The sequence below is a fragment of the Moschus berezovskii genome, chromosome 4 (genome assembly GCF_049115385.1).
Source record: "Moschus berezovskii isolate FMDL1 chromosome 4, NW_MosBer_1.0, whole genome shotgun sequence".
Classification (NCBI taxonomy): domain Eukaryota; kingdom Metazoa; phylum Chordata; class Mammalia; order Artiodactyla; family Moschidae; genus Moschus; species Moschus berezovskii.
Window position 1 is genome coordinate 70,793,725 of NC_142463.1, and position 18,925 is coordinate 70,812,649.

General features: G+C 36.3%; 1 protein-coding gene across 14 annotated transcripts in view; it reads left to right on the forward strand.

Annotated features, from left to right (window-relative positions):
* RPAP2 (RNA polymerase II associated protein 2) overlaps window positions 1-18,925 on the forward strand; it is a 113,142-nt gene that overhangs the window by 16,711 nt on the left and 77,506 nt on the right. For 13 of the 14 annotated variants that reach the window (XR_016037221.1, XR_016037220.1, XR_016037219.1 and 10 more), the window contains 3 exons: window positions 193-281; window positions 15,215-15,250; window positions 17,112-18,042. Coding sequence is in view for 11 of the 14 variants with exons in the window: in XM_088835492.1 (XP_088691618.1) it covers window positions 193-281; window positions 15,215-15,250; window positions 17,112-18,042 (1,056 nt within the window). In the remaining 3 variants the exon portion in view is untranslated. The remainder of the gene's footprint in view (window positions 1-192; window positions 282-15,214; window positions 15,251-17,111; window positions 18,043-18,925) is intronic. The other variant, XM_088835490.1, reaches the window with a different exon arrangement.

Sequence of the window (18,925 nt, forward strand, 5' to 3'; positions counted from 1 at the left end):
TAGAAAGTGATGCGATTGGGGAGGGACACAGAAAAGCCTTCAAAGGTACTAAATCTTATTTCTTGGGTGGTTGATTCTTGGATTTTTTTTTTCTGTGAACTACATATTTATGTTGTATATTCTCTTCTGTACATAAATTGTATTTCACAATAAGAACAAAATAAGTTGCTGGTTTTAAAATGTTCTTTTCAGTGTTTTTGCAGCAATTTTTGTTATAAAGCATCTAAGTTTTTTGAAGCACAAATTCCTAAAAGTCCAGTATGGGTTCGCGAGGAAGAAAGGTAATTTAAATCATTATGTATACATTTGTTCATGTATTTCTTTGTAGTTTTTGAGATATGTAAAGAGTGGGTTAGTTTTCTTTGGAATGCATTTATTATACACATTTTCATTGTGGGGTAATGTTTATATTTCAAGCAGAACTTTTAAGGATTTTACACTTAAAATCAGAAAGAACATACAGATTTTACTTGTTTTCTGTTTTAGCTTTAAGAACAAAATGAACGTTGCTTCCTGCTCTGATGGTTATTTCTATTAATCCTAATAATAATCCTGGGATGAGAATTGTAAATTTTTCCAGAAGGTACAGGATCTTAGATCCAACTGAACTTACTTTGTTAGGAAGCTGTATGTGCATGCTGCATGCTAAGTCGCTTCAGTGTGTCCAACTCTTTGTAACCCCGTTGACTATAGCCTAACAGGCTCCTCCATCCATGGGATTTTCCAGGCAAGAATTTTGGAGTGGGTTGCCATGCCCTCCTCCACGGGATCTCCCCAGCCCAGGGATCAAACCCATGTCTCTGTCTCCTGCATTGGTAGAAGGGTTCTTTACCACTCGTGCCACCTAGAAAACTGTATTGTTGTTCTAAGTCATGTCCGACGCTTTACAATGTCATGGTCTGCTTCCCTGTCCTTCACTCTCTCCTGGAGTTTGCTCAACGTCCATTGAGTGGGTGATGCTCTCCAGCCATCTCGTCTTCTGCCACTCTCTTCTCCTTATGCCTTCAGTCTTTCCCAGCATCAGGGTCTTTTACAGTGAGTTGGCTCTTCAGATCAGGTGGCCAAAGTATTGGAGCTTCAGCATCAGTCTTTCCAATGAATTTTCAGGGTTGATTTCCTTTAGAATTGAGCGGTTTAATCTCCTTTGCAGTCCAAGGGACTCTCGAGTCTTCTCCAGCACCACAGTTCAAAAGTCCAATTCTTTGGCGCCCAGCCTTCTTTATGGCCCACCTCTCACATCTGTACATGACTACGGGAAAAACCATAGCTTTGACTAGACAGACCTTTGTTGGCAAAGTGGTGTCTCTGCTTTTTAATGTGCTCTCTAGGTTGGTCATAGTTTTTCTTCCAAGGAGCGAGCGTCTTTTAATTTCATGGCTGCAGTCACCATCTGCAGTGGTTTTGGAGCTCAAGAAAATAAAATGTACCAGTGTTTCCACTTTTTCCCCATCTGTTTGCCTTGAAGTGATGGCACTGGATCCCATGATCTTTGTTTTTTGAACGCTGAGTTTTCAGCCAGCTTTTTCATTCTCCACTTTCCTCCCCATCAAGAGGCTTTTTAGTTCCTCTACACTTTCTACCATTAGAGTGATTTCATCTCTATATCTGAGGTTGTTGATATTTCTCCTGTCAGTCTTGATTCCAGCTTGTGATTCATCCATCCTGGCATTTCGCATGATGTACTATGCATATAAATTAAATAAGCAGAGTGACATTGTACAGTCTAGTTGTACCCTTTTCCCGGTTTGGAACCAGTCAGTTGTTCCATGTAAGGTTCTAACCGTTGGTTCTTGACCCACATACAGGTTTCTCAAGTAAGGTGGTTTGGTATTTCCATCTCTTTAAGAATTTTCCAATTTGTTGTGATCCACATAGTCAAAAGCTTTAGCATAGTCAGTGAATCAGAAGTAGATGTTTTTCTGGAATTGCCTTGCTTTCTCTGTCATCCAAAGGATCTTGGTAATTTGATCACTGGTTCCTTTGCCTTTTCTAAACACAGCATGTACATCTGAAAGTTCTCAGTTCACCACTGCTGAAACCTAGCTTGAAGGATTTTGAGCACAACCTTGTTAGCATGCAAAATGAGCACAATTGTATGGTATTTTGAACATTCTTTGGCATTACCCTTCTTTGGGATTGGAGTGAAAACTGACCTTTTCCAGTCGTGTGGCCATTCCTGAGTTTTCCAAATTTGCTGACATACTGAATGCAGCACTTTAACAGCATCATCTTTTAAGATTTAGAATAACTCAGCTGGAATTCCATCACCTCCTCTAGCCTTGTTTGTAGTAATGCTTTCTAAGACCCACTTGACTTCAGACTCTAGGTGAGTGACCACTTCATCGTGGCTTTTGGGTCATTAAGATCTTTTTTGTGTAGTCATTCTGTACATTCTTGCCACCTCTTCTTAATCTCTTCTGCTTCTGTTAGGTCCTTACCATTTCTGTCCTTTATCATGCCCATCCTTACATGAAATGTTCCCTTGGTATCTCTGATTTTCTTCAAGAGATCTAGTCTTTCCCATTCTATTTTTTTCCCTCTACTTCTTTGCACTGTTCATTTAAGAAGGCTTTCTTATCTCCTTGCTATTCTCTAGAACTCTGCATTCAGTTGGTTATTTCTTTCCCTTTCTCCTTTGCTTTTTGCTTCTCTTCTTTCCTCAGCTATGTGTAATGCCATTCAGACAGCCACTTTGCCTTCTTGTATTTCTTTTTCTTTGGGATGGTTTTGGTCACTGCCTTCTGTACAGTGTTATGAACCTCTGTTCATAGTTCTTAACTATGTACTAAGGTTAAAAAGTTCTAATTTATTTAATTAGAACTAATTTATTTAGTTTAATAATTTACTTATTTCTAATTTGTTTTCTAATTAATTTATTATTTAATTTATTTAATCTTTATTAAAAGTCAGTACAATATTTTATAAATTTAAAAAAGCCAATTTAAAGAGTCATTTTTAGCAAAATAGTTTATAGACACTCATGGGTTGTTGCCTTTTGAGAAATGTTTGAACACTTATAACATTTTAGTAGTTGCTGAATTTGAAAGAGAATTCATTACTGAAGGGAAGTTGGCATAATAATGTTAAAGAGGAAACAAAAATTATTGTTATATATCTATATAAAGGCTTAAATTAATGAGATAATGTCTCAATTCATGTTTGATAGAGAATATTATAACACAAGGCAGTGTTATTTGAGGTAAAATAAGATATATGCTAAATAATCTTACTGGATACTCAAGTAACATCACTACTGTATGTTCAACTAGCTCAATTGTATTGGTGACAGTAGCTTTGTTTGCAGACACCTTTGCCTGATGATCCAATTCTATGTGGTTTAGAATATGTTGAATATACTACAGTGTGTGGCCTTTGTTAATCGAATTAAACATCTATTTATAGAGACTAAATTGCTCATCATTTCTCTGCCAGCCTGACTTTCTTATTTGGAGATAAAAGATTGTAGCATTGTCCAAAGTTTTTGGAAAGATATGAGCATCTTCTTAACTATCATCTTTTCTCTTAATATTTCTTTCTAAATTTCTTTCACCAGAGCTGCCATTGCCTCCTCAGTTCTAATGACAGCAACGTATTACATTGCCCAGTGTTCAGACTGATGTTTGCTTGAGCTCTTAGCTTTGCTTCCAGAGATATTTTTTCTGCTTCTTGAAGTTAGCGCTCTCATTTAGTCCATCCACATATCTGCTTCAAAACCGTTTATCAAAGCACCTTTCCTGTCATCTCTGTTTTCTTCAGATATAGTTATTGGTACTTCCTGTAACTAATTTTAAAAAGTTATTCCTCTAATGTTTTCCCAAAATCTTACCATCCTATCTTCAGAATGCCTACTTTTTTCCCAAAATATGAAGCTCTGTCAATTTATATTTATGGTTCTTGAAATTCTAGTTTATATACCCTTTCCCACCTCACTAAAATGAAAGATGAAAATGCCCTTGGTTTTTTGAAACTTACCAACTTAATTTACATTTAAAGTTTGTAGGGACTTTTCTGGTTGTCCAGCCCTCTGCGCTTCCATTGCAGGGGTTGCAGGTTCCATCCCTGGTCTGGGAACTAAGAACCTGCATGCTGTACAGCACAGCCAAAAAATAAAAATAGGTAAGTAGGTAGGGTAGTGTACTCTTACTACCCAGCAGGATGCATGTGTCTGCTTGTGCACACACATGTTGTGAAAGCCAACCTCTGTGGTTAAGTTTAAATCTCATTGGGATGGCAAAACAAATACACCTGAGTGAAACAAATTTGACTTACTCTAATGAGCACCTGTAATGTAAGTTCAGTTCAGTTCAGTCGCTCAGTCGTGTCCGACTCTTTGCGACCCCATGAACCACAGCACGCCAGGCCTCCCTGTCCATCACCAACTCCCGGAGTTCACTTAAACTCATGTCCATCAAGTCGGTGATGCCATCCAGCCATTGCATTCTCTGTCGTCCCCTTCTCCTCCCACCCCCAATCCCTCCCAGCATGAGGTTAAAACGCTGCATAATGAAAAACTTTAAGCAGAGGTGAGAAAATAAACTTACAGTAGTAGGTTGGGTATTGGAAGTAGGTAGTGGAGAAGGCAGTGGCAACCCACTCCAGTACTCTTGCCTGGAAAATCCCATGTATGGTGGAGCCTGGTAGGCTGCAGTCCATGGGGTCGCTAAGAGTCGGACACGACTGAGCGACTTCACTTTCACTTTTCACTTTCATGCATTGGAGAAGGAAATGGCAGCCCACTCCAGTGTTCTTGCCTGGAGAATCCCAGGGACGGGGGAGCCTGGTGGGCTGCCATCTGTGGGGTCGCAGAGAGTCGGTCACGACTGAAGCGACTTAGCAGCAGCAGCAGTGAGAACATTAATTCATTTGAAATAAGGGATATATTTGGGGAAAAATAGAAAATAATGATAGATATCAAGAGGCCAAGCTAAGTTTGGTATGTACTTAAGAGCTGGGGAGCCACTGAAAATTTTTAAATAGAATTTAGTCTAGCATTGGTATGCAAGATGAATTAAAGGATCACAATGAAAGAACTGAAAGGGTCCTCAGAGATAATTTAATCCAACTTCATTATCACACAAGATCAGAAAGAATATTTCTTAAGCTAGTGATAGATTCTGAACAAAGCTAGGATTCTTTCTTGATTGGAAGTAACCAGTGAGCAATTTATAAATATACAATTATCACATTGTGCATAGTGTAACTATAGCCCTTATTTATGTATAATAGTTGTCTGTATACCATGTCAGTATTTTTCATAACTGGATGCATCAGTGTTACCTTAATTTGTAAATTCTTACAGGCAAACATTGTGTCAGTTTATTTAATCCACTAGAGGTCACTGCTTTTTCACAAGAAATGTTTGGTATTTTTATGTTTGCTAATGATCAGAATTCTGGAATTCAGTATTTTCTTAAAAAGATGTCTAGATGTTGTATATATAAGCTTTACAGAAACGTATTTTAAAGAAAGTCTGTTCACATAGGTTATGAATGTCACACCCCATAGCATATCTTTTAAAGGCAAAAAATGGCTTTTAAAAAAAAAAAGCCAACATTTAGTATTTAATGCAGAGATATTTTTATTAGTTTTGAGTGAGTTGTAATAAATAAGCTATGTTACCATAATTGCAAGTTTTAATTTTATTAATATTAATTGCTATTTTCATTATAATTTAAAAATAATAAATTTTAAAATCCACTCAAAGAATTAGCTATTTCATTGTAATGACTTCCAAAATCTTTTTTTAATTGAAATATAGTTGACATACAGTATTACATATTAGTCCCAGATGTACTAGTGGTGAATTGATAATTGCATACATTATGGAATGATTACCATGATAAGTCCAATAACCATCTGTTCCCATACAAAGTTATTACAGTATTATTGACCATATTCCTTATGCTGTACTTTACATCTCCGTGGCTTATTTCTTTTAAAATTGGAGGTTTGTACCTCTTAATCCCCTTCACCTATTTCATCGACACACACCCCTCTCCCTTCTGGCAACCCCTTGTTTGTTCTCTATTCATGAACGATTTCCAGAATTTTTGACCATTTTATCCAACACATACAAAGAACTGAAGAAAAAGTTTTATGAAAAAATTTTTATCCTCACTACATGGAAAGCCTCTGTTATTTTCTACTCTGTTGCTGTTTTTGAAATGCTGGTAGCAACCTCCTTAATTGGTTGGTCCTGATCTGCAGAGCACTGTTTTGTTGAATCCAGTGTAGGATTTTAGTATTGTTTTACTCTAGGGAAGTCTTAGCACTGAATCTCATTTTCCTCATTTGTAAAGTAGAAACTTGCATTTAACCTTAGTTCCCTTTCATTTTAATGTTTTACAGTTCTAAGTCAGTCACTGCTGCTATAGTTGAAAGTTTTCTGGGTAAGAAATGTCTCATTTATAAAAATGATGAAAATTAAAAATATCAGCATAAGTCTAGGGAAATTTATACTACCTTTTAGAGAAGTCTGTCTCATTTAAGAGTTTAGAATAAAAGTTACTGACTTTAAACAGAATTTTTTAGTCTTGTAGAAGGCTGATAAAAGACTGAATTAAAGTTTTTATATTATGAATAAAAACCAAGAATATTTTATAGTATGTCCCAAACAACTTGAAATTTACATATTCAGAGACACCATGATCTTACCATTTGTCAATAGAATGTTAAATTTGACTCAATTTGGTTTTTCTTACATTGTTGTGAAAACTAATATCAATCTATCCACCAGATTCTAAAATACTAAAGCCTATTTTATCTCCTAAAATTTATAAAATATTATTTTGTACCATAATAAACTCACTACCTCCTTGGTAAAAATGTATAAAGCAGCTTAGGAAAAATTTAGACAAATTCATGAATTCTAGCTCCATATTTCTATTGCGGCTTTGGAGTCAGAAAGGGTCTTAGAGGTTTTGTGTTCCCTCATTTTCATTATTAAGGTAAAAATATTTGGAGTATGTCTTTAATGTCATGGACAGCAGCAGTGCTTTACACAGAAAGGCTCCTGATGCCCTGTCAGAGACAAACATTGACCTAGATGGCCTGGGTCATGACACAGTGTGAGGCTTCTCATGTTGTGAGTTACAAAATTTTCATACACTTGGTGGCCAGAACCAGACCACATAACAGTTTTGTTCCTAAGACAGCATGCTCCTTTAGGTAGTAATATTGTATAGTTACATTTATAAATCCTGTGGTTAACTGGAGGCTCTGACAAGGAGGGAAGCTTCTAAAATTGTAATTAAAAATCAGGAGTTAAAGATAAGGAGGAAGGACAAACGTTTAGAATCAAAGTTTGATTTAAAAGATGAAATTGGGGTAAATGGTTAATGCTGACAGAGCTGAAAGCGCCATCATGTGGCCCAGCAGAGGGGATTTTCACACATGTTTCTTGGCAATAAACACAGTATAATCTCAGAGGTGCGGAAGCCAAAAACCTCTGCAGAACAACTTCTATAACCTCTTCCTGAACAGTCACCTCTGTTGCTTGGTAGACAGAATAAAAACTTTCTGAAACAGCTTTTAACATATTTGAAAAATTCCCACCACAGGAGGGAATTGCAGTCTGCTTCTTCCCGTTGGTTTATTGATAATACACATATTCTAAGTGATATACACACACACACATCAAGGTCTTTTGGTGTGCTTTTTCTAGTTTTAGACTTACTTTGGTAAAGTTACAGTTAATCATCTGATTTATAATTTAGTGAAAATAATATGTTTATGGAGAACCAGCTTGAAAGTATTCTTTAACATGGTTACTTATTTTTAAAGTTGAAATTATCTCGATTAAATGTCTCAGGACAACATGAAGAGAGTGGAAGTTACCTAGATTGAAGAGAAATGGTATTTTTAACAAAGAAAAAGCTTTTGAATTTCTTCTAAACAGAAAAGAAAGAGTAATGTGACTTGGTGCCTTCTTTCTAAAACAGCTCATAGCAAAAACAAACTGAAGTTTTATATGGAATCTTTTGTCCAATACCTCATTAAACTCAATTTTAGTTTTAGTGTCAGGTACCACTCTCCCTTTTATAGATTGGAAATCAGAGTATTAAGTTCATTCCTAAAGCATCTAGAAAAAATGTTCAACATAGTTTTCTTTACATGAAGTCAGAAAACTAAAACAACAGAGAGGAAAATAATGAAATATATTGAATTCTTATGGGAGGGATTATGTAAAGATGGTTTCATCACAACTTTGGGGGTTCCTTTTTCTGGCTTTAATTAGAGGCAACATGTTAGAACTTAGACTTTGAAAGACCTAAATTCAAATCTTAGATTTACTGCTTGAGACATGTAGTGATCTTGGGAACCCCCTTAAGGATCACTTTACCCCTCAGAGCTTCAGTTTCCTCATCTATAGGAATAAAGTTGTGAGTTATATGAGGATCAAATTATATAATATATGGAACCACGTAACAGAAAGTGTGGGAGAATGAAAAAGTCCTGGAGATGGATGGTGATAGTTATGCAATAATGTAAATGTACTTGATACCACTGGACTGTTGCTAAAAACAGTTTAAATGGTCAGTTTTATATTTTATATATATATATATTTTTTTTTTTTAACCACAATTTTTAAGACATTTAGCACATAAAAAGCACTCAGTATATGCTGATTTCCCCATTCATTAGAGATTGAGTTTTCTTTTAATTCTTAGTGTTTTTCTCAAAAAATATCAAGTTGCATTGCTGGAGATGTCTCATAGGACCAAAATTATCTTCATGATTTAGAATAATGTATACATTTGTATTAACCCTTGATTCTGCCGTATTTGGACCTTATTCTTATTTGGAACTGTTCTGCCTCCAAAATCTTGAAATAAGAGCTTCCCGTCTCTGACCACAACCTCTATCTCATCTACAGCTGTCACTCCTGAGTGTGCTTTGTGACCTCATTTTGACCTTTTGTCTCTACCTTAGCTCTATTCTTCTAGGGTGGCAGACCCTCATTAAATTTGTTTTCTTGAGCTCCATGGTAAGCAGTTGTAATATCATCCTCTCAATCCCAGATTCTTTCTTCCTTAGCCTCCTACCATGTCCACCTTCCCAAAATTCAGTCATCCTTTTTTTTTCTCCTGTTCCTCAAGATTATTGGGTAAAGTTCTCAAATAAGACCATTAGCACTTTAGATAAGCTGTCTCATTTATTTCAATCCTCACAACATACTAGGAAAGAATTGGTACCCATTTTATGGATGGTGAAACTGAGGCTTTAGTGACTCACTCAAGAACACTTAGCTCATATATATAGATTTGGGATTTAAATCCAGATTTGTCTGGCACCAAAGCCTACACTCCTATGGCCCTGTTCCAGTTGATTCTGTCTAGTCTCAACAGTGTGCTCACGTTTATTTTTTCTTAATGACTATGATACATTCAGACCTTTTCTCTCCTTAAATGTTGAAGCCCCACACCCCCAACTCCTAGTAGATATAACCTACTACTTCAGTGAAATGATTGAGGACATCCACTAGAATCTCCTTCATTATTTTCTTCATATACAGTGTCATTTTTCTGCCTCCTCATTGCTAGTACTATACCCTGTATGTTACTGATTCTGTTCTCCTCTCACCAAGGCCTTGCTTTATGATTTATTCCTATTTTCTTCCTCTTGCAAACCCTTCCTTTTATTCTAATTCTTCTTTCTCTACTTTAAAAAGGAAAAAAAAATCTGAAAATTATTCTTTAGATTTAGCATGCCTATGGTAATTTGTGATCTTAGCAAGAGTCATTTTAGTAGAGTAATGCATACAGTTGTCAGGAGGTGGAGGGCTGAGGACTGAATAGGAGATAATGGAATTGGAAGTGATGAGTGTAGACTTTAAAGAAGTCTTTCAGTGAAAGGGGAGAGGTTGTATGGCTCAAGGACATCATTGTTTTCTATGTGTGTGTATATGTGTGTTAGGTTTTTTTTAAGAAATAGGTTAGATTTAACCTTGGTAACTTATCAAAAGGAAAGAGAATAAAGGGAGAGGTTTGTGGAGGTTCAGAAGGGAGGAGATATATGTATATCTCTGGCTGATTCATGTTGAGGTTTGACAGAAAACAACAAAACTCTGTAAACCAATTATCCTTCAATTAAAAAATAAAAAAAAATTTAAAAAAGAAATTAACCAGTCCAGAAATAAAAAGTGGAAAGGAAAAAAAACCTCCTGGTAAAATCCATAGGATTCACCTCAAACGCCTTTACGTATAAACTATATTGTTCTTTAGAGGCACAGCTGAATCTGAATCTTGTCATCATTGGCTCAGCAGGAAGTTTTTCTTTCTTTTAATTTCCTGTAGCAACTAATCTCTCTCTCATGGCACTTATTACATATTCTGTTGAATTATACGGTGCAAGAGTGTATTTCTTGTGAGCCATGCTGGCTGGGTTTGATACCTGGGTTTACCACTTACTAGCTGTGTGATTTTCTGCATGCTGGTTAGTCTTTCAATACTCAGTCTTTTTATCTGTAACATGGGATATCTTTTTATCTGTAACATGATAGTAGTAGCCACATCATTCTCATGAGGATGCTGCTGCTAAGGCACTTCAGTCGTGTCCAACTCTGTGCGACCCCATGGACAGCAGCCCACCAGGCTCCCCTGTCCCTGGGATTCTCCAGGCAAGAACACTGAAGTGGGTTGCCCTTTCCTTCTCCAGTGCATGAAAGTGAAAAGTGAAAGTGAAGACGCTCAGTCTTGTCTGTCTCTTAGAGACCCCATGGACTGCAGCCTACCAGGCTGCTCCATCCATGGGATTTTCCAGGCAAGAGTACTGGAGTGGGTTGTCATTGCCTTCTCCTTTCATGAGGATGGTTACTTGTAAATCTCTTAGAACATGCATTTTCCTCCTACTAAATTGTAATGTCCTTAAAAATAGGAACTTACTCTTTGTGTTATTTAACATACCCAGAATAGTCCATATGTATAATATTTCAGAATTTTATTTTTGGAGGAATTTTTTGAATGATGGAATATACCCTGCATTTACAGGTTAGCCATTTAGTTAGTACAAGAATCTAGTTGAGAATCACTGTGTCTATACACATTTTTTTCCCTACACTGATACTCAGATCCCAGTGTAGGACCAAATGCCAGACAGCTGCATGGTACTGGACCTTGATAATTTTAGCCTAGAACACTTGGGCGAGGATGTGGGATAGGAAGAGTGAGAAAACTACAAATGGAAGTGGGAGGAAGTAGTCAACAGGCAATAAAACACTCTGTTGTAGACGTTAGCATATTATTTAGTATGCTAAAAAAGCTCTTTAATGGGAGTTATAAATATCTGCTGGAGTAGTCAAGACTTTTCACCATCCAAGCAGTGTCATTTGTTTTCTTTGAGTAACACCGAACCAAGGTAGCTTCTGTGACTAGAGTTCTCATGAGTGGGAAGAAGCAGGGTAAACAGGATAAAATTTGGATGATTGCAGAAGGACACGCCTTGATTGGCTGAAGGACTAAGGAAAGGAAAAAATAGATTAAATTTTTATTCTCAGGGAACTCTCTGATTACTGCCTTATTTTGTCTTGTGAATTTTTTTTTTTTTTTTGGTCTTGGGGAAATTTCTGAACTGTAGGGGAATCTCTAGAACAGGAATGTATGCTGATGGGTGGTTCTTAGATGTTTAATGGGAAAGAATGCCTTGATCAGGTAGCAGTGCCTCCCATAACTAAGGAGAGGATTGGCAATGAATCCATCCCCTGCAGTGCCTTGTATGCTAAACAAAAGTTGAATGGATTATCTAGGCAATAGTTATGTGATTGATGCTGTGATGTTTAATTATATAGAAAAATACTTGGAACTCTGGTGTTTTTGATCGGCAGCCTTTAAATGTCATAACTCAAATGACTTCTGGTTCCATATATCCATTTAGTTTCACTTTTTAAAACAAATTCTTTCCACTATTACCTTCATTGCCGCCCTGTTTTTCCTTTTAAATGGAGTTTATGTTCAGTGACTTAGTTTCTCTTTAGTGCACATCTATTTCCTTGTACTTACTTTTTTTTTTCTATTAACTGACTTTGTTTTCCAGAGCAGTTTCAGGGTCACAGCAAAATGGAGAGGAAGACCCTGAGATTTTTCCATAAAGCCCCTGCCCGCACACATGCCTAACTTCCCCTACTATCAGTATCCCCCATCAAAGTGAGCCTGCATAGATGAGCCTACATTGACACATCATTATCACCCTCACCCATGGTTTGCACTAGGGCTCACTCTTGGTATTGAACAGTTTGGGGTTTGGACAAATGTATAATGACTTGAAGGTACCATTACACTATCATATAGAGTACTTTTATAGCCCTAAAAATCCTTTGTGTTCTACCTATTCATCTCCTACTCTCAAACTTCTGTAACCCCTTATCTTTTTACTGTCCCAATAGTTATACATTTTCTAGAATGTCATATAGTTGGAGTCCTATATAGTATGTGGCCTTTTCAAACTGGATTCTGTCACTTAACACATTTTTTCCCTGTTTTTTCATAATTTGATGGCTCTTTTCTTCTTAGCACTAAATAAAATTTCACTGTCTGAATTTACTATAGAATTTATCCATTTACCTACTGAAGGATGTCTTGGTTGCTTCCAAGTTTTGACACATGAATAGAGCGGACTTCCCTGGTAGCTCAGATGGTAAAGCGTCTGCCTACAATGCGGGAGACCCAGGTTCAATCCCTGGGTTGGGAAGATCCTCTGGAGAAGGCAATGGCAGCCCACTCCAGTACTCTTACCTGGAAAATCCCATGGACAGAGGAGCATGGTAGGCTACAGTCCATGGGGTCGCAAAGAGTCGGACACAACTGAGCGACTTCACTTCAAGCACAGCATACAGGTTTTTGTGTAGACGTAAGTTTTCAACTCCTTTGGGTAAATACCACAGTGTATGATTTCTGGATTGTGTGGCAAAGAGTATGTTTAGTTTTTGTAAGTCTCCAAGATGTCTTCCAAAGTGATTGTACCATTTTGCATTCCCACCAGCAATGAATGAGAGTTTCTTTTTCTTCACATCCTTACCAGCATTTGATAGTGTTAGTGCTCTGTCTGGATTTTGGCTATACTAATAGGTGTTCAGGAATATTTCATTATTTTATTTGCACTTCTGATGTCACATGAGGTAGAGCATCTTTTCATATGCTTGTGTGCCATCTGTATATCTTCTTTGGGGAGCTCTTTGGTGCATGTCTTAGTCTGTTCAGGCTGGTACAACAAAATGGCATGGACTGGGTAGCTTATAAGCAAGAAGAATTTCTTCTCACAGCTATAGAGATTTTAAATCTGAGATCAGGGTGCCAGTGTGATTGGGTGAGGACCTCTTCTGGGCTGAAGACTTCTGGTTTTGTCCTCATGTGGTAGGTAGGATGGGGAGGGATCTCTCTGGCCTCACTTATATAGACACTAATCCCATTGAGAAAGATTTGCCCCTGTGACCTAATCACTTCCAAAGGGCTCACCTCCTAATACTGTCCCATTGAGTTAGGATTTAACATATGAATTTGGTGACGAAACAAACATTCAGACCTTTTGATCTTATTGATGGTCTGGATTTTGGTTATTCTTAAAGATGTATATTGATGTCTCTTTGTTTTGTTTGTTTTCCATTATTTTTTAAATTTGCATTTCCCTGATGAACTGTGGTGTGTAGAACATCTTTTTGTATACTTATTTATCATCTGTTTATCTTCTTTGGTGAGGTATCTGTTAAGGTCTTGGGCCCATGTTTTAATTGAATTTGTTTTCTTGTTGAGTTTTAAGTGTGCTTTGACATTTTGGATAACAGTCTTTTATTAAATTTGTGTTTTGCAAATGTTTTCTCCTAGTGTGTGTCTTATATTTTTATTCTCTTGACAGTATTTTTCACAAAACAGAAACTTTTAATGAAGTCTGACTCATCAATTCTTTTTTCATGGATCATGCCTTTGGTGTGTATCTAGAAAGTCATCTAGGTTTTCTCCTGTGTAATCTAGGAGTTTTACAGTTTTGCATCTTACATTTAGGTCTGTAATCCATTTTGAGTTAATTTTTGTGAAGAGTATAAGGTCTCTGTCTAGAATAATTTTTTTGCATGTGGAACATCATTTTTTGAAACAACTATATTTTCTCCATTGTGTTGCCTTTACTCCTTTGTTGACAGTCAATTGACTGCATCCATGTGGGATGCTTCTGGCCTGTTTTTTTCCACTGATCTTTTTTGTCGCTTCTTTCACCAGTGCCACACTGCCCTGTCTTGATTACTGTAGCTTACAAGTCTTGGAGTCAGGAAGTGTCATTCTCCAACTTTGTTCTTCTTCAGTATTGTTAGCTATTCTGAGTCTTTGCCTCTCCATAAAAACTTCAGGATCAGTTCATCGATATCCATAAAATAATTTGCTGGGATTTTGATTGGGGTTGCATTGAATCTGTAGATCAAGTAGAGAAGAACTGACTCCTTGACAATACTGAATCTGTTGGTAAATACGTAGAATACTGATCCATTTATTTAGTGCTTTTTTGAATATGTAGTTTTTAGAATGTACTTTTTCTGAGTACTTCTGTAGTACTTCACAGAGTTTTCATGTTCTCTTGAACTCATTTGCTGTTGTATTTGTTCTTTGTACTTGGCTTTGTAAGAACTTTTTCTTCCTGTTTTTGATATCCTTGATGCCTAGCTAAATGTGATTTTGATATTACAAGGCAAAATTTTCCTAGAGTTAAACCACCTGACCCACGTACCTTACAGTAATGCTGCAGTACAACTGCTTTATCAATTAGGGCAAAAAGTCTTACTGACCATATAAACAAAATACAGGAGAATTATAATAATCTCTGCCCTCAACAAGCTTGTAGTCTAGTTAAGAAACTAGACTTAAACATATGAAAAGCAAGACATTTAGATAAAATTTCTGTATTAGGTCATAGAAGAGTACATGATTAATGTGTATTAAATGTAAAGACAATCACGACTGAAATTTAGAGAAGGGAGAGATTTACTTTAGCAGGTTAGTCAGGGAAACTCATTGGGCTTGTGGAGCTTAGTCCAGAAATATGAGAAAATTTTGGATAAAAAAGATTAGATTTCTTGTGGATGAGTTTTACAATATATTGTCGTTTAGTATTTTTTCTTAAAAAATTTTATATGAACTGTTTTATATTTTCTATCCAAAGTGGCTATAACGAACCACTTTCAAGTGTTTGACATATCAGGTGCTTTCAATTTTTTATTCCTGTGTTCTTGTCACAGACATCCTGATTTTCAGCTGCTACAGGAAGGACAAAGGTATGGTTCAATCAGTATCACTTACCTTCTGTATATTCATGTTAATAGAAACATGAAGAGTAAACCAGGTGATATGAACTCTTGGACTTCCTGTGCTGGTGCATTATGTAAGTGCCCATTCTAGCCCACACAAAGAAATATTTGCCTTGTACAGCTTTTTTTCTTTTGTGATGGTAAGATGATGTGTTTGATCTGTATGATTTACTGTACAGCTGTTCCTACCAAGGAAGTCTAATTGAACCTGTTGAAATACGACACAAACACAGCTTCCATCTGAGATACTGTGCTTCTTTGTCAACCAAATTGTGCCAATTACATTTGTTGAAAGGTTTTTATAGCCTTATTTTGTAGAATTTCAAAACATTAACATATCAGTTATTTAATTATTTGAAAGAGTGTTTAAAGCATTAATAGAAATTCCAAGTTGTATTTTTTTCTAAACTTTCCTAGTGACATTGCTTGCCCAGCCACGATCATCTCTCAAAACATACCCTTTTGTCTTCCAGAGTAAATTTTCCTGGTTATTAATCACTACCTTAGTTATATGGAATTGAGCACAAGCAAGATACTCTTTAATTGACATAAATCTTCAGTTTATGAGTTTGAAATAGTATAGAAAAATATAATTACCTTACAATTCCAAGAAAAAGTGTACATGAAAATTCAGTTATTTAAGTTTTTTGAAATTGCAGTTCAGTTACAGTAGACAGTTCATGACTGTCTAGGCTAAATTCTAACTTTAAAAATGTTATCTGATACTGAATAAATTTACTATCTTTTTTTCTCCATTTCCATCCAGAACCTTGTTTTCAACTGTTTTTATTCTTCTTTTATACTTTCCCCAAGCATGCTTTTTTGTTTATTGCTGAATTATTTCATTTTAAAAACCTTTTTAAAAATTGCAATAGCCAGTTTTGGAGAGCAGTTTTAGGTTTACAGAAAAATTGAGTGAAAAGTAGAGAGTTCCTATATACCCTTTCACGACTCTCCCAGTACTTCTTCGCCCAGAATCCTTCCCATCCTGACCTTTTAAAGTTCTGACTTGTGCATTTGCTTACGGGTAATTGATCTCCTCCCTTCATCTTTCTCATTTGTATAGACAACGCTTTTCTTTGCCTTTACTCTTTCATATTTTTTAATCTTTTATAAACCTAATCTGAAAATTAACATAGTCAAAGGGAAAACTGTTGTCTTTAATTATTATCCTTGTGTCTTAATTCTGGACTTTCAAGTATCTTTCATTGATTAATGTTGATTTGCCAACTTTTTCTTTTGCTATGACTTTCTTATATTTTTCATTTAATGCAATTTTCTACATAACTATCAGCCAGAATTGGAAAATGCTTAAACATCTTTTTTTAAATACTCAAAATCTGAACAGAGTTCCTATAGTATGTTGTGGTTTTTTTTTGAGAAACCAGTAATGAAGTTATCAAAAGAAACCATAAAAAAAAAAACCACTATGGATTCATTACAGAAATGGAGTGAGCAAAAATCAAAATAATTCAGTAGGATGAAATTATATAGTGTTGGTTTGTGGGATTTTGTTTGTGCGGGTATGGGTTTGATTTTTTTGTTTTGTTTTTCTTCTTTTTGCTCAACTCTTATAACACTTTTAAAATAATTAAGGAGAAAAGATAAGGGAAGAAAATGGAAAGAGAACTATATCAGATATGATGTAGAGAAATTACAGAATTATAGCTTTCTTCTGAAGTGTGTGTGTGTGTGTATAGGCCTAGGTAAATATTAGCCTATAAATAAAGCGTTGCCTAGGGAATAAAATTTTTATCTTGAAAGTTACAAAGTATAAATTCTCTGGGACATTTTGTTTCTGTGTTACAGTTTTTCTTTCTCTCAACAGTGGTCCTTCTGGAGAAGAAATACAATTATGCAGCAAAGCCATTAAAACATCAGATATTGAGGGTCCTGGCCATTTTGAGAAGCATCATGAATCTAGTTCTTCTAGCACTCATAGTGATAGTAGCAGTGATAATGAGCAAGACTTTGTTTCCTCCATTCTACCAGGAAACAGACCAAATACAACAAGGCCACAGCTGCACAAAAAAAGCATAATGAAAAAGAAAGCTGGTCAAAAAGTTAACTCTCAACATGAAAGCAAAGAGCAAACAGTAGTAGATGTCATTGAGCAGTTAGGCAATTGCAGGTTAGATAATCAGGAGAAAGCTACTGCTTGTGAACTTCCTTTACAGAATGTAAATACACGGATTTCTTCAAATAGTTCTCTGCAAGACAAATTAGAAGCTTCAGAAATTTCTGATATTAAATACAGTAGTTCAAAAGTAACTCTTGTAGGCATAAGTCAGAAAAGTGCTGAACATTTTAAGAGGAAATTTGCCAAATCAAACCAAATTTCTGGGGCAGCTTCCAGTTCATCGCAGGTGTGCCCTGAAATCGCAAAGGCAAACTTACTTAAAGCCCTGAAGGAGACTTTGATTGAGTGGAAGACAGAAGAAACTTTGAGGTTTTTGTATGGCCAGTATTATGCATCTGCATGTCTAAAACCCTCCTCAACCCCTCTGGTTAAAGAAGAAGAAGAACTTGATGAAGATGATACGAACTCTGACCCAGATAGTCATTCCCCTGCCTTGCAGGAGTTGAACAGCTTGGATGAGTCTTTACTGTTTAGATCCTCAGATACAGCCAGTAAACCACTGCCAAGTTATGAGAACTTGAAAAAAGAAACTGAAACGTTAAATTTAAGGATCAGGGAGTTTTATAGAGGACGATATATTTTGAATGAAGAAACCACCAAATCACAAGACTCGGAAGAGGTATGTCTTAATGACAATTTTTTTTTTAATATTTATTTATTTGGCTGCACCAGGTCTTAGCTGAGGCATGTGGGATCTTCAGTCTTTGTTGTGGTGTGCAGGGATCTTTTTTTTATTAGTTGGCAGCATGCAAACTCATAGTTGCAGCATATGGGATCTAGGTCCCCCACCAGGGATCAAACCCAGCCCCACTGAATTGGAAGTGTGGAGTCCTAGCCACTGGACCACAAGGGAAGTCCTTTAATGATGATGATTTTTCCATACTGCTAATACATGGAACAATCACCATAGTAAATCTTGGAGCAGGAAGAAAAGTACTGAAAGAATTTAAGAAAGAAAATTCCCTTAATCATTTGGTTTAAAATACCATCTCCAGTATTGACGCTGAAAGTGAAAGTTGCTCAGTCATGTCTGACTGTTTGTGACCCCATGGACTGTACAGTCCATGGAATTCTCCAGGCCAGAATACTAGAGTGGGTTGCCTTTCCCTTCTCCAGGGGATCTTCCCACATTACAGGCAGATTCTTTACCAGTTGAGCCACAAGGGCTTTTTTATGCTTATAAGCCTTAAGAAGGAAAAATTAATCCCTAAATTTGACTGCTTCTGTTTTTAAACCTCTTTCACTGAAGTATATACACAAATTGTAAGTGTACAGCTCATTGCATTATCATTAGTGAATATACCAGTGTAATCAGTACCTAGGCCACAGAATTTGAGTAAACCAGAAGCTCCAGTATGTCTCCTGCAAACCATTACCTCTTTCCAGAGTTAATGACTATTGTAATAGCATAGTTTTCCCAATTTTGAACTATATGTAAATAGATTAACTCTGTATATAATTTGTTTCATGCAGCATTGTGCTATATGTACTAAATCTCCAGT